The 15539-nt window shown below is 28.2% G+C and overlaps 3 protein-coding genes across 4 annotated transcripts; all 3 read right to left on the bottom strand.

Moving 5' to 3' along the window:
• Positions 1-1284: 1284 nt before the first annotated feature.
• Bm7517 (Uncharacterized protein) lies at positions 1285-5653 on the bottom strand (the record flags this gene model as incomplete). Its single annotated transcript, XM_043076403.1, has 11 exons — positions 1285-1357; positions 1708-1793; positions 1974-2618; positions 2702-2819; positions 3015-3146; positions 3403-3641; positions 4165-4289; positions 4668-4818; positions 5064-5162; positions 5238-5417; positions 5612-5653. 11 exons carry the CDS (start codon positions 5651-5653, stop codon positions 1285-1287), a joined length of 1890 nt encoding a protein of 629 aa, XP_042932337.1.
• Positions 5654-7427: 1774 nt separating this feature from the next.
• Bm9021 (Nematode cuticle collagen N-terminal domain containing protein) lies at positions 7428-8977 on the bottom strand (the record flags this gene model as incomplete). The annotated part of the gene is made up of 4 exons (XM_001894035.2): positions 7428-7514; positions 7685-8205; positions 8357-8483; positions 8837-8977. The coding sequence occupies 4 exons, from the start codon at positions 8975-8977 to the stop codon at positions 7428-7430; spliced, it is 876 nt and encodes a 291-aa protein (XP_001894070.1).
• Positions 8978-12621: 3644 nt separating this feature from the next.
• Positions 12622-14058, bottom strand: Bm283 (Uncharacterized protein; the record flags this gene model as incomplete). 2 transcript variants are annotated; one of them, XM_043076401.1, is made up of 4 exons in its annotated part: positions 12622-12739; positions 13167-13225; positions 13478-13555; positions 13951-14058. In XM_043076401.1, 4 exons carry the CDS (start codon positions 14056-14058, stop codon positions 12622-12624), a joined length of 363 nt encoding a protein of 120 aa, XP_042932335.1. The 2 variants fall into 2 exon arrangements, with proteins under 2 accessions (XP_042932335.1, XP_042932336.1); XM_043076402.1 differs by having other exon boundaries at positions 13958-13996.
• Between the last annotated feature and the right edge of the window lie 1481 nt (positions 14059-15539).

The raw sequence follows: 15539 nt of genomic DNA, 5'->3' as shown, positions 1-15539 counted from the left end.
TAACAAGAATTTTAAGAGCAAAAACAAACAATACAAAGTCAATTTTCTCCAAATTATATTCCGACTTAATCGAAAGATACAAGTAATGCTTCTTGATTCGAGCAAAAATCATGATACTTTACGAAAAAGTTAAAGTTAAACGCAAAACACAACTTGTTACAACGTGAAATTATGGATGAAACGCATGACCAGCAGTAAATCATCAGAAATGTTAAACATTACATTTTGAATCAACACCCAACCAGATCTACTTAAAATATATTTTAGTTTAATATATCGGGAACAAATATTTAATAAAGTAATAGGAAGAGGAATGTAACTTGCTGAGAAGTTAAGCTTTCGAAATTTGTAAGGAGTAAAGTCAAAAAATACCATGATTTACGTGCTAAAAGAAAGAAAAATACAACATCAAAACATCAGAATATATTAAATCGCTCACTTGTCAATGTAAAGAGATTTTGTTAGAAGGACGCATTTGAAATAAACATAGAATGGAAACTGTGAGCTTTAAGACACTAGACTTCCAAAATTTACGAGGATTAAAGTCAAACATCTACTGCAAAGAAAAAAATGCAGCAAAAAAAAAAAAAAAAAAAAAAAAAAAAAATAATAATAATGCAAGTAAACACTTCATCATTCAATAACTACTGTTGGTTGTAAGCAAGAACTTGATAAATTCCCAAAAAATAGAGATTTCAAGCTTCGGAAAAATTATGCTTTTAAAACTTGCAAGAAGGTCAAAGACCAACAAAAAACTAGTTTAAAAAATGAAAAATGGATAACAAAATAATAAAATAAAATCATCCACTGTTCATCAATGCAAACAATTAAGGAATAATTGAAACAGTAAAATAGCACTAACAAACTTATTATCAAAATTACACTTTTCCAGGAATCAAAAATCGAAAAATAAGAACGGTTATTCTCTAGTGCAAATAATTTGAATATAAATATAAGCAGTGACATCAAAAATAAAAAAACCAAGGATTATAATACTTTATCGATTATCAATATACTCTACAATCACTATTTCTTTTACAAGACCATATTAAAAGAAAAAAAAAAAAACCACACATAGTGGATATGGAACCCAATTTGGATATCTCATTTGAATTAGTTTTATAAAATATTTTCTTACTGTAGCTATTCGAGCTCATAAATTTGATGATAATGCCAATAGTTTAAGAGATAACGCTCAAAATAAATAGCTACCCAATAAAAATGTTCATTTCGTGCGTTGAAGAGAATTTCAGCAAATCTCACCAACGGCAACCGAGGCATTCATCATGGAAGTTCCGTCAAATTAGCGAACAATTTTTGTAGCGTTACAGCAAGTTGTACACCGTGGATTACTCGACTAAAAGTGATGTAAATAAAGCAATAAACGGATACACAGATCTTCTCACCACTTGTTTTTAATAAGTTAAGATAGTAAATACCTTTACAATAATAGTAGCTACAGGAATTTCGCCAGAAACTTCATAAGGGAACATTACACAACAAACGCTTCTATAAACTTTACTAACTGATCAAAATAATTCTACGTGATGTTTCTTCCAAAATGCTTCCATCTGTTCTATGTACGCCGTCCTGCAGTGAATTCTCAAATTTCCAATCACAGTCTGATCGGGAAGAAATGCTAAACTAACATACCATAACATATCTGATAAAAGCAAGTATAAAATATGATAATAAAAATGAACAAACTTGTGATAATGAAACATGAATTTCTTGGCGCTCTCATGTTCCTCAAAAATAAGCGATACGGTATTCTCCGACGATCTCCACACTTTCTAAAGATTTCAACGAAATATGATTTCGTTCTTTTAAGCATGGAGGAAGAATCCTTTATTCAGTAAGCGCTTAATTTAATTGTATTTATATAAACTAATCTAATTATATAATTATATATAACTCGCTATTCAATCAAGATAGTTCCCTACTAAAAAGTTTACGATAAAAAACTTCGATACCTTAGTAGGCCCAATAGTCTCAGCAATGATCCTGATTCTGTCTACATTGATCGGAGCCTGATTCAATGAACTGATAACAACAGCCAAATAAGCTTTCTTCTTCCGTGTTCGCTCCGGATTCTGTTCGTTTTCTCGCTTAGCACGACGAACTGATGTAACTGCAGTAACTCTTGCAGCCGTTTGCTCCATATTGGGATCATTTCCGACCACAGCAGGTTCCATTTTTTGTATGACACTACTATTAGTAGCTACACCTTTTTCCGCACAAACTGATGCTTCTAGTCGGTTAACGTTAACGGCTTCTCGTGAAACGTCACTACTTGTACCACTCACAGGCTCCTTTCTTCCATTTCGAATTCCACTAGTTTTTCGCATCCTACTGTCAAATTTTCGTCTGCTGGAATGCTCTTCATCCATTCTTCGATTGTGCTCAAGTCGCCGTTCACCGAAATTACTGGTACGGTTCAACTGCCGCATAGACTTCTGGTCGGATGCAGAAATTGGTCCTCCAAGACGTTGAACAGTTTGAATACGCCGCTCTTCTTTTTTTCGTAAAATCACTTCGCGCATTTTTTTCTGCTCCTCCAGCTTTGTCAAATATTCACTGTCTAAACCAATTGCTTTCGCGCATTCCATAGTCTTTTCCTGAAGCAATTAAGAGTTCAAAAACAAAAAAAAAAGTACCTCTGAAGTATTAGAAACAACAAAATTCGGAGATATCCACTGACCTGCTTCGCTACATCATTTGCACGATTTCTAGTACGATCATAATGGTATACCGACTCTCTATGACCATCGCCAGATTTTTTCAAACGGTCTCTGGAACGTCGACGTATCACTTCATTCCTGAGAGTATCAATATTATTAGAAAAAAAAAGGAAAAAATAGCATACATAAAAGGTATACGTGACCTTCTTTTTGCAATTAGACTAAAAAGCTTATAGAACCTAAACTCAATAATAAGCCTCTAAACTTAATACATATTGAAGTTTTGAATGCCACCAATTAGGAAACATGACCAGTAACATTAGAAATTCCAACCTTGAACGATGGTTGAACGGACGACGTGAAGATGAACGGCGACTGCGTGAATGAACTCGGCGATAAGGCGAACGTGATGAAGAACGCGAAGATACTGTAGAACTTGAGGAATGCGATGAATAAGAATGCGACCTACGAATTAAATCTCATAAAATTTTTTACCGTAGAAAGAGTTTTCATATTTAGTTGTTTCTGTAATGACCACCATAGTGTACCTTGCACTTTTAAATAAAAATTTTCTACTTGTTCCTATTATTTATTATATTAATTAACTGAGTTCTGGTATTACTGTATTAAATTTTACAGATGATTTAATCAACTTGGCAAGTGTCACAAAAACACTCCTAGTCAAAATAACTCAAAAATAAAAGTAATCTATGAGATAAACCTTGAACGTGAAGAAGAGGAAGAACGTGGTGAACGTGAGAAACGAGATCTGCTATGAGCCGTTGTACGACGCAAAAAACCTTCCACCATTTGATCCCACTGTCCAACGGATGGAATTAAGCCAAGAGACTCTGCCATAAACTGACTAGGATAAACAGATGGAGGTGGTGTTGAATAATTTGGAAGTGGCATGATTTGGGGTGGTGGACGCGAGAAATCTGTGGATGATGATGGAACAATCTAAAACATCTGTCAAAATTAGAACTAACAGACTATACATGTAGAAGGATAATGCTAAATAATTTAAATACATACTAAAGTTTTAAAAGATCACAAGTCTTAATTACGGTGAAACACTTTAAATCTATGACATTTGTTCGAGGCATTTGGAAATCACTCATGTATTTTGGGTATTTTAAGACAATATAAGATTTAATTCTTTCGATAGTGTATATAGACGACTTATTTCCGAAGCTTCAAAGCAACCTATGAAACGCTAAATATGATTAACTAAATGAAATTTGTTCGAAAGAATCATAGCTTCAACTAGCTGGTAAACGTTAATAGTTAGCATTTTAAATCCATGTGTTAAAGAACACTCTCGATGAATGTCCACAAAAGTATTACACAATATCATAACTGTTATTTTATAAATATTAAGAAATGTCTTAACTGTGTCGCAAATTTCAAACTTTACATTCTTAGCGATATTTCCCTTTAAAAATGCTAGCAATGTGTCCAGAAAAAAAAAAAAAAAACTTACAGGAAAAGGGACTGAATGTGACACTTGTGGCAACATTGTGACACTGTTTGGTAGTGGAAGGGCTACCGGATGTCGTAAACCTGGTACACTAGGTACTCTAACTGCCGCTTCCCATGGCAACGGTACTGCAATAGTTTAATAAAGATTAAAAAGGCTTATAAATAACAATTGTAGAATCTAAGACTCACACAAAAATTCCAACAGCCTGAAATTGATTGTTTGCAGCATTTTAATGGAAGTCTACAATGATATAGACTTTGTCTCATCAAAGTACCCTCTTTAAAAAATGTAATAAGAGCTACAAACTCTTCAATCCGCTAAAATGCACGCCAAGAGACATAAAACAGGGCATTACATTAAAACTACCATAAAAAGACACCTTACAGGAATCTAAAAAATTCATGACATATACAAAAATTTCAGCTGTGCCTACTGCTTCATGAAAACAGACGAAAAAAATCAAATCAAAAATTAAACACTATCAAATTAAAAAGTGTCCTCACAGCTATGTGGTGTTGATCCTTGTGGTCTCAGAACGCCTCTGTGATGAGGGTTAATGAAAACTTTCGGTGCACGAGTTGTGCCTGTCGTGTTCTTCACCGAATGCACTTGAGATGATCGAGACAAGTTATCCTCCAAACTTATCGGCTTAACCTTTAAAATTACATAGTATTTTGGTAGTTTTCTCCTACCCAGGATAAAAAATAACCAGTACTTGGAATTATGTATCAATATGACAAAATATAATATGCTTCCTAATCAAAACAAACGAATTACAATTGAGAATTCCTATATAATTCTAAACACTTATTGCTAAAAATATCCAGCAACACAAAAAGCGCGAATGAAAAGAAGAAAAAAGATATATAATGAGAATATAAGAAAGTATAACGTGTTACCGATTTGCTGACTGACGCACTGTTTGTCGGAGCACTTCGATTTTGCTCATCCCTTTTTGACGATGCTTCATTCAACAAAGAACGTTTCTGCATTATCGTCTAAAATTCAAAGGCTAGTATCATCATAAGAGATACTTTAAAAGTTAAAGACATAACAAATATTGGAAGTTATACCCGTTCAGAAGTGAACTTCGATAAACGTGGTGCTTTTTCGGCTTCCAAATCTTCATCATAATCAAGTTCTTCGGTTTCTTCATGATGTTCCACAATCTCGTCTTTTATGCTTCCTTCCTCTTGAATATCGTCATCACCCAAAATTGCCGACTCATCCAACTCGCTTAAGTTACTAACATCCTGACAATGATAATAATGAGTCACGGAACTGTTTTCAACAAATTTCAAACTACCCGACAATCGAGCTTGTACCCAGAAGAAAGGTCAATTCATAAATAAATATGGTAGTACTAGTATTCACGCTTACCAAAGAAGTTGAAAAAGATTTTGCATAAAATACCGTGTGGTACTATGCAACATGAGCATAAACTTACAAATGTACTCGGTGTTTCCAACAGTAATTCTTCTTCATCCATATTCTGCCGTTCTCAAAGAAATCTGATTGAAGCAATTGTTACACGATATGACAAAAAATATATCATTGAAGAAAATCACAAGAATGATAACTTTAAGAAATTGTGTTCAAAAAAAGAAAGAATGAGAGAAATCAAACGAAACTATGATTACTTCTAATGGCTTAAGCTTTTTTCAGACGTTTACAAAAAACCCTTAACCTTTACAGCAAAAAGATATAGAAGAATAAATGGACAACGATTTAAAAAATTTAACATTTTTAATATAATCACTATATTAAAATACAGCAAACAATACCATCAAATCGAATCTAACTTGTTTAATCACATGGAAATAATCCATACATGCAGTGTAAATGTATATTAGATTATAGAGAAAAAAAAACAAAACACTGAATTGGAAAGAACTGAAACCAATTTAGTGCTGAAATTACACGGCCCTTTTCACCAAAATAAAAACTTTTTTACAGAATCTATTAATTTCTAAAGAGTATTACTGTTAGAAGTATGGGAGAGTAAATTTACGCACGTGACCTCTGTACGGTAATTTTAAAAGATAACACGTGTAGAGTGAAATAAAACAAACCTCAAGCACATACCCAAAACCTAAACATTTGCAAGAGAATTTACAGGATATTACGATCGCGCTCTGTTTAGATGTCCTGTGTTAAATTTAATGAATTCCTGAATCGAATCGATATGAAAATTATGATCCCTCCGAGAGATTTTTGTATTAATATTGAAAGTTATTTTAAAAGTTTGATGATTTTGTTAATTTTGAGGGATATTTTTTAACTGTACTAATTTTTGTTTATAAATAATCCATCTAATAGTTGCTTTTAATATGTTTAAAAAGGGTTTTTTTTTTGGTAATATTCAATGATTAGTTATTGATAAGAGAGCAAAAAACAAAAACGAAGTGATTAAAATTTTTGACAAATGATTGTTCTGAAAAGATAATAGTTAAAATAGATATATGAGTGATATGTTGGAAATTTTCTTTTGCTGATATTGCATTCATCTTACTGATAATTAACAGTAATGTAATTTAAAAATTATTTAATTCATTAAATATCAGTAAAGCAGTTTAATCACTGTATATGATTGAGGGAGATAATATTTAAAAAAAAAGCATATAGCATCTATAGCAATAAATCCATCAAAGAGTCTAAAAAAAAATGATTTTTCATGTTAAGTTTAAAGGTCAATGTTTAGTTCCTTCTTCATTTCTTTCTTTTTTTTTTTTTTTAATTCTTTACTTTTACTAATAACCCAATGAAATTTGTGTATTTTTTGCTAAATCATTAAAAAATTGGAGAAGAAAAAAAAATGGAATTTCATAAACCAATTTTTGAAAATTTGAACATTTACTTAATGAGTAGTATTAATGTAATATATTATAAGAATTAAATATGTTAACATTAGCTGTTATTATGTTAATTACTGTTTAATTACCTAACATTTGCACCATCAAACTCTTATAATTATCACAAATACTTTATGAAATCAATTTTCCATTATTAGTTTTTTTTTTTTTATCTGATATTAAAAGCGTACAGTGTAAACAAAAATAGGCGAAAATTTATGCGAAATGGAGTGTTTTATTTTGCACCATATTTATTGAGCTTCATCATATCAATTATTGTTAATTGTTGAATTCCACGTCACTTTGATCAGAATGACAAATATTTGTTGAGAAAAAAGAAATTTAATATTTCCATGTCACCGTTTGAATGAGCATATATGTATATATAAAGAGAGAGAGAGTCGATTATCGTCAATGTATCTTCGTTAGGTAAGCTGAACTTCGTGGTGGACATGGGCAGTAATGAGCATCTGGTCCTGGTAGACCAGGCCTACCAAGCTAAAATATTATATGCTAATTATGAAGTTGTCAAGTGGAAGAACGAAACAATATCTTACTTATCCATAAAAAGTTAAATGTGATGATACATCATTAAACATTTTAAAAAGAACAGCAATGTAAAAAATTTAAGTAATTTTAAAATTCTTAAAAAAAAATGTCAAATATACCGCTCCAGGACGTCCATCATTGCCTTTTCTACCATCATTTCCTCGTCGTCCTTCCATTCCCTGTTCTCCTGGTTCACCATCGGCACCTCTGTTTCCATCCGGACCTGGCAAACCTGGTGGTCCTCTTGGTCCAGTTGGTCCTTTCGGTCCTTGTGGTCCAATGCCTCGCTTTCCATCTCTTCCTGGTGATCCTGGCCTTCCAGGTGCTCCATCAGGTCCTGGTTCACCCATTTCACCTGGTGGTCCAACTGGTCCACGTTGTCCACTTTTACCCGGTATTCCAAGTGATCCACGACGTCCTGTGGCTCCATAATCTCCTTCTAAACCATTAGGTCCAGGTGGTCCCTGTCGTCCCGGAGGACATTCTATGCAACCACCAGGAAAGTGATATGTCGCTAACAGTGATACACCACTGGCACCGTCTCTACCATCGTTGCCAATCGGTCCATCAATACCTCTTAGACCTTTATCACCTGGTGGTCCTGGTGGTCCCGGTGGACATAATTCTGGCGCTTGACATTCTATAATAAATTTTATCATTTTATCCAAACTGCACATTTCTGAATGGAACTGATCTCCAAATAATTTCTAGAATTTAAAGAAAAAATCAATCTTGGCTTAATTCAATTTTCCTTTGTTTTATTGATTTAATGTTAAAAGTTGAAAACGAACGACAATGTGGTGGTGGAATGAATTGTCGTTTGTATCGGTTAATCAAAGAGGAGAATGTTTCTTGTCGACGACCACCTGGACCAAAGTGAAGCATTACTATTCTTTCCCAAGTATCATCTGCAACTGTCTGAAAGAATATTGAATTTGATCCTTCTTAATTATCATATACTCATAAATTATCATAATTAATTAATTCATCTAATAGTATTTCATATATCTACTTCTAAACTTTTTATAATACTGTAAATGATCAAATAATCTAGCGGTAAACATAATCATTTGCGCATGAATTCTCAATAGCTATTATCATAGTATCACATTTCAAATTTGATAATGGTTATTTGAAAAAAACGAAATACATAATAATTAACATTTTCTTAATTCTATTCTTAAATAAACTTGCTATAAATTGTAAAACAAATAAAACAACAAAAAAATGAAAATCTAAATTAGAAATTTGACATTCATAAAATTACTAACTCTAAAGACGCCCATTTCATCCATAACATCGTCATGCAAATTGTTTATTTCATTAAATATTACACAAACAGCGACCATTGATATGACAATGATACAGGCGCAACTGGCCGTTGCAATACCAATCATTGACTTGGTGCTCATTCTTTCCCTGTAATCTTATCACAGTAATTTAATTAAATACTAAATTAAATAAGTGCCTTTCAATTCCAATTCTATGACATCAAAATTTTGAGTTAAGAAAGAAAAAAATTGAAATTGATGAAATGATAATAATATGAAAAGAGTATAACATTTTATAATACAACCAAAACAGGCTAAGTTAAACTTTTTATCAATTCTGAAATAAAATGAAAAATTTTCTCAGTCAAAATGTAATTCTAAAATTTTCCAAAATGCTAAAAAAATATTTGTAGTTTCTTTCTTTCTTTTCATTCTTTTTTTAAAATATAGATCAAAAATTTTTTTTTTGTGTTTTAACTTGAAAAATTTTCAAATATTAAATAAATTATATTTTATCATATATTTTTTAATTTCCTAAAATTTAATTACAATTTCCTAACTTTTAACATTTTAATTTTATACAGAAAATTTGAACATAAAAATTTTATGTTAAGATTAGATTGATTAATTTGATAAGAAAAGGAAATTATTCAATTCATTATTTTGCATTTATTCATCTTACCTTACCATCTAACCTACTGTTACAATACAATGGAAACTGTACAAAATGTCATTTTAGAAAATTGTTTCACATTAAAAGTATTTACAGCATCTTTATAAAGCAGGTATTTCTCTTTTGAAAAACCAATGATATTTATGAAAAAGGTATATAACAGGTAGCTGAAATGTCCCACCCAATACATATTGCTGTCACATAAAATGTTTGGAAGAAAACGAGACAAGGAAAGTGTACAATCAGGTAAAATTTTCATTTCGGAATAAAATTTTCATGGAATGATCGAAGATGAAATTAGAATTATTGAATTGAATGGAAAAGAACAATTGTTGCCACAAATATTTTTCATCATTTTTTAACTCATTTAAAGAAAAAAAAAAAAATGCAAAAAGCACATTTTGCTTTTTCTTATTAGCCACATCAATACAAATATTCATTGAAGATTTAATTTAAAAAAAAAAAAAAAAAAAAAAAAAAGAAACAAACCAGTTTTCAAAATAAATCTAACTGATTGCATTATTGGAAAGAAAAAAAAAAAAAAAAAGAAGCATAAACGACAGTGATAACAAGAATTTTTCAGAAAAGAAAAATTTTGTACGATATAGTGAGACGGAAGGAAATAAATTGGTAATGTTGCTGAATCGTTTCATTTTCTTTCAATTTTTTTCTTTCTTTTTTTTTTTTTTTCACTTTGAAATTAAATTTTGAAAAAAGATTAAATTGCTATAACTAAATGATAAATTCAAACAGTAATAATTCAAACTTTTTTCTTCTGTTTTTATTTTTTCTCTTTTCATTTTTTTGTCCTTCAAATAAAATTTTCATTCTCTTTTTCTCTCTCTCTCTCTCTCTCTCTTTATCTCTTTTATATGAAATTTTCTTTCAAAACAAGAGAAAGAAAAAGAAGCAAAAAGTATCATGAATAAAATTTCAACTGTTGAATAGCAATTATATTTGTATAGTACAAGCTCTATCGAAAAATTTTCTACAATTTTTTTATCTTTGTTTCTCTATCTCTCTCTCTCCCTCTCTCTCTCTCTCTTTTCTTCATTCAAATTGTATACAGAGAGATGCGAAAAAGTGATTTTGTTCGTTTATTAACGTTTTTTTTTTTTAAAAAAAAGTGTTTCTGAAACATCTTACCTTTGTGCCAACTGTGCTTCTTTTACAAAAGGTCAAAGGTACAATCCTCAGAATGAATGTGAATAGTGATAAAGTGATAGTATTGATGCTATCACTACAATTATCATTATCATATATTATCAAGAACAAATGTATATTATCATTTAGACTTTTTGGCAATACCAAGGACCGAGAGGAGACAAAAAGGAATCGTTGCATAGATTTGTCCTATTAAATGGAATTGAAAATTGCAGTGAAAATGCATATTATGCCGAAATGTCTACTTAAAATGGCATTTAATGACTATAAGGAATTTAAACAATTTTTGCTTTGTTCGTTATAAAATTCAAAAAAAAAAAAAAATTTTTTTTTGAATATTTCTAAAATGTAATAATTTAAATTTGAATAAGAAATAAATTTCGAAATTTAGATGAAAATTTTATGAATCATTGCTAGTAATAGCTAATTTCAAAAGTTAGCTAATTCTGACATACTGAAATTTAAAATACTTCTAAAACATTGTGCATTTAAAAAAAAAAAAAATGTATTTAAGAAGATTATACTGAATAAATTTTGAAAATACCAATTTATCAATTGGAAGAATATTGTTAAGTTCAAAATTCTTTAAATAACAATTGAAAAATAAATCAACAAATCTACATTTTTTTTTTTTTTGAAATCTCAATTTATTAAAAATATAAACAACAAACATTAGTATCAAATACTAATTTGCATTAAGTCTAAACTGTTTGGACTGTTACATTTGACCTTATTTCATCTGAATATCTAAATGTGATAAATAAAATGAAATTTAAATTGAAAAATTATTTTCGTCCAATCTTCAATTGCTAAATAATACATATATTTTAAATATTTTCTTTAAGTGACTATTTTCGACTATAAAAGAATCAATTTAAACTATTACTAAACAATAGTTTAAATTAAATTAAACAAAACATTAAAAGATAAACCTATCATTTAATAAAACTTAAAATGGTTATGAACAGTTTTAGAGCAACTTGTAACGTTACTAAAGTGACGCAAAATGACGAATTTCTCTGTCTCCAAAAAAATTTTTTTTCACATTCTATTTGCTGAATTCTGACTACTTTAAAAATAATTTTTAAATTTGAACACAATTGTTATAACCAACTAATAAATAATCAAAAATTGGGATTTTCAAAAGATGCATAAATTCACGGACACATAGACATACACATACACACACCACATACATGCACATACACATAATTGAAATTTATATTTTTACAGTTAAAAAAAAAAAAAAAAAAGGCAATAGAATAAAATTAGTTTAAAGAAGAGGTAAAATCATTGTTATCATTAGGATTGAAATGATAAAGTAATGGAAATAAACTAGCAGAATGTTAGAACACTACAAGAAATCTCGGTACATTCACTGAGAGATTGCTGAATATGATATCAATTAAGTATCAAATTACAATATCATATAATCTATCATTTAAAAATTAAAAAAAACGAAAAAGAAAGATCATAATTTTCCATTTATTATTTTCCATCAAGAGATCATCATTTTCCATTATCAGTGATATATCAGTAATATCAATGCAATTAATTATACCATTCCTAACGTTTTGAAATACAATTTCAAAAAGAAGAAATCAGTAAGTTCTATACAAAAAAAAAAAAAAAAAGATATCATTGAAAATTATACAAATAAGTTTGCTAGTTCAGTGCGATTTAAAAAAAAAAAAAAATTTTTTTTTATTTTCATTCGTTTTTTTATTGCGAACATTCATTAATTCATTATTCCCTGTAAACAGTTAATGTAATTGCAATGAAATTATTCAATAATTATTAAAAATTTTTACAATATATTAAAGTTAATTTAAAAAATTCTCTAAAAAAAAAAAGTACTTAGCAAATAAGATGAGAAATGTTTAAAAAGCACTGAATATGAAATAATCAATAAGTTAAGTAATGTATTATTTTGTGAAATAATGAAATTTTATGATCGTCGAATTCGTAGCCAATAAGGATTGCCAGTATTTGAAATATGACTGATTGATCGAAGCTCGTAGTGATGTATGCTAGATTGTTGGTGGGTTGGAAAATTTTTCTTATTTCTAAAAAAAATTAAATGTGATAAATTCTGATAAAGTGACAAAATTTAATTAATAACTGAATAAAGTGATAAAATTTAATTAATAACTGAATTAAAAATAATTATGAGAGAGAGAAAGAGAAAATTTTATATATATATATATATATTTATTTTTTAATTTCTTAAATTTTTTATTTTTTATATTTTATATTTTTTAATTAGTAATTATATATATATATATATATAATAATAATTTATGAGAGAGAAGAAAATTTTAAATTGAAAAAAACTTTAACGGACAGTTTTTTTTCTTTGAAACGAATGTGTTAATGTTAATTTAAATAATTTTAATTAAGAAAAAAAACGATTTTTTCAAAGCCAGTTTTCATGTATTTACCTTTTTTTTTTGTGTTTTTTGAAAAAAAATCTAAATTTTAAAATATTCATACCGTTTTTTTGACACTTTTTTCTCCATTTGTTTTTCACTTTCAGAATAATTGTCAGTTTGCTGCAAAATATTTAATTTAATTTTTCAACCATATACCTTAAAAAAAAATTTCACTCATTAAATCAAAATTAATTAATTTTAAAGCAATATTTTGATAGGAATTTTTGAAAACATTAAATTTATATTCTACAAAAATTTAATTTTTATTATTTGCTGATTATTTTATTAGCATTAACAATTTGCTAATTAATTAAGTTATGTCACATTCATAAAACTTAATTTGCGAAGCAAAATTAGCATAAAATGACTAACCGTGCTAAAAAAATATAAAGTTAGAAAGCTATTAGCAGATTTTCTGCATACTGGGCAAATCTTGGTATTTTTATCAATCTGAAATTAATCAATGAAAGCTATAGATGAATAAAAATTAATTTATCTACAGATTAATCGATTTAAAAAAAGAAAAAAAAATAATAACAAAGATTGGTCCTTAATATTTAAGATTAAATTATCTAATAGATATTATTTGAATCTGCCGTTTTTTTTCTTATATTTATTTCAATACTTATATCATCTACTAAAATTTTTAAAAATCTCATTTTAACTATTTTTTTAATTAACAAAAAAAAATAATAAAATTAAATGTTTGTTCGATTTAACTAAGATTTTTTTTTTTTTTTTTTGAATTTTACAAATACTTTAGCAACTAATATTCATTTTTAATACTGAATTGCAATTATTCAAATTTGTTAAAATTTCTGAAATAAGAAAATAATTCTACGAACCGCTAACCACGATGAAATGCACTGTCGATGAAATACATGGCCACATTTTAATGCTGCAAATGCAATTAGTCCATTATCAGCTTCCAAACAAATTGGACAATTTACCATTCTATAAAATACAGTGAAAATAATATAATTATTAATTGCAAAGTTTATTAATTTCATTAATTGTTTATAATTAATTATTATCAATAGTAAGTTTTTATAATCATTGTTTGCTTAAGTATTACTTAAACATTTTAACATATTATTGAAATAATTTAAAATGAGACAGAAAAAAAAAAAGTACTTTTCTTTGTTTTGAATTAGAACAGTAGTTTACTTATCAGAAAGATAGAAAATGGAGGCAAAAACATCATCTTATGCAACCAAAATTAAATACAAATAATAAAAAAGGTCAGAATGAGAAGAGATCAGAAAAAGAATGTGCAGATAAAAAGTAATGAAGGAAAGACATGAGTGTGACTTCAGTTCAGTTGACCTTAGAGCAGAGCAGACATCAACAACAGGAAAGTAAGTCGTCGAAGATTCGATCGATGATAATAAACATTAACTAGATGAATTCAATATATACATATATATTTTATAATTATTAAAAATATTCAACAAAAAAAGAAGAAGCAGAAGTGTCAATGATACCGTTCGAATTATTTCAATCAAACAAAAATGCTAACTGATACAATTTGATTCATTTATTTATAATTATTTTTTAATAATTTATACAAATTTATAATATTTTTGATACTATTATCATTAGTTGATAAAAGGTAGTAAATAATGAATAAATGGAATATAATAATTACAAATAAAGAATCATCAAAATTGGTCATTGCTTAGATGTTTTTTTCAGTAATTTAAGTTAACATATAAATTACGAGTAAATTCTTTTAATTAATTATTATAAATTAGGTTAGAGTGAAAAAAAAAAGTGGTATTAATAGAAGGAACAGTAGGAAAGAGTGAATACTTTTTGTTTTCTATCATTTCAAAATTTTATTATATTTCAATTTAGCTATCACTGACCTTTGTTGAAGTATTAACAGTTCATTGCGATCACTCAAAATTGTCAAACGGATTAAGCTAATAATTTAAATAGGTCAATGAGTTCATAGAACAATAAACAAGGTGACAATCAATTTTGACAAATAATTATACATTAGAAAATATTACTTTCGTATTAATTATTGGTTTCTATAGCGCAACAAAATCGCGCGATAATTTTTTTTTTGTTAGATTTAGGTAAACTTAATTAGATTTTTTGTTAGATTTAATTAGGCTGTAGAAAAAAAAAAAGAAAAAGATGAAATAAATATTTTACAGAAATTTTTTCTTTTTTTTTTACATTTAACACTAACAATTTAATTATCCTTTTAATAGTAACTAATGACGGAATTATATGTTTCATAATTGAATAATCTGGTGACAATTTAACGATGTCATCACCACCGATGTTTGTTACCTGATTTTATTATACTTTTTTCTTCAATTAATTAACTCTTTTTAAAACTATTTTAAATTAATCCAATTTTAAATTTCCCATTGCTCTAAATCATCATTTCATCTTTAGATTGCTCAAATGCTGCCTGCTG

The sequence above is a fragment of the Brugia malayi genome (assembly GCF_000002995.4).
Source record: "Brugia malayi strain FR3 genome assembly, contig: Bm_v4_Chr1_scaffold_001, whole genome shotgun sequence".
In the NCBI taxonomy this organism is placed as follows: domain Eukaryota; kingdom Metazoa; phylum Nematoda; class Chromadorea; order Rhabditida; family Onchocercidae; genus Brugia; species Brugia malayi.
This window is presented reverse-complemented; position numbering and strand designations above follow the sequence as displayed.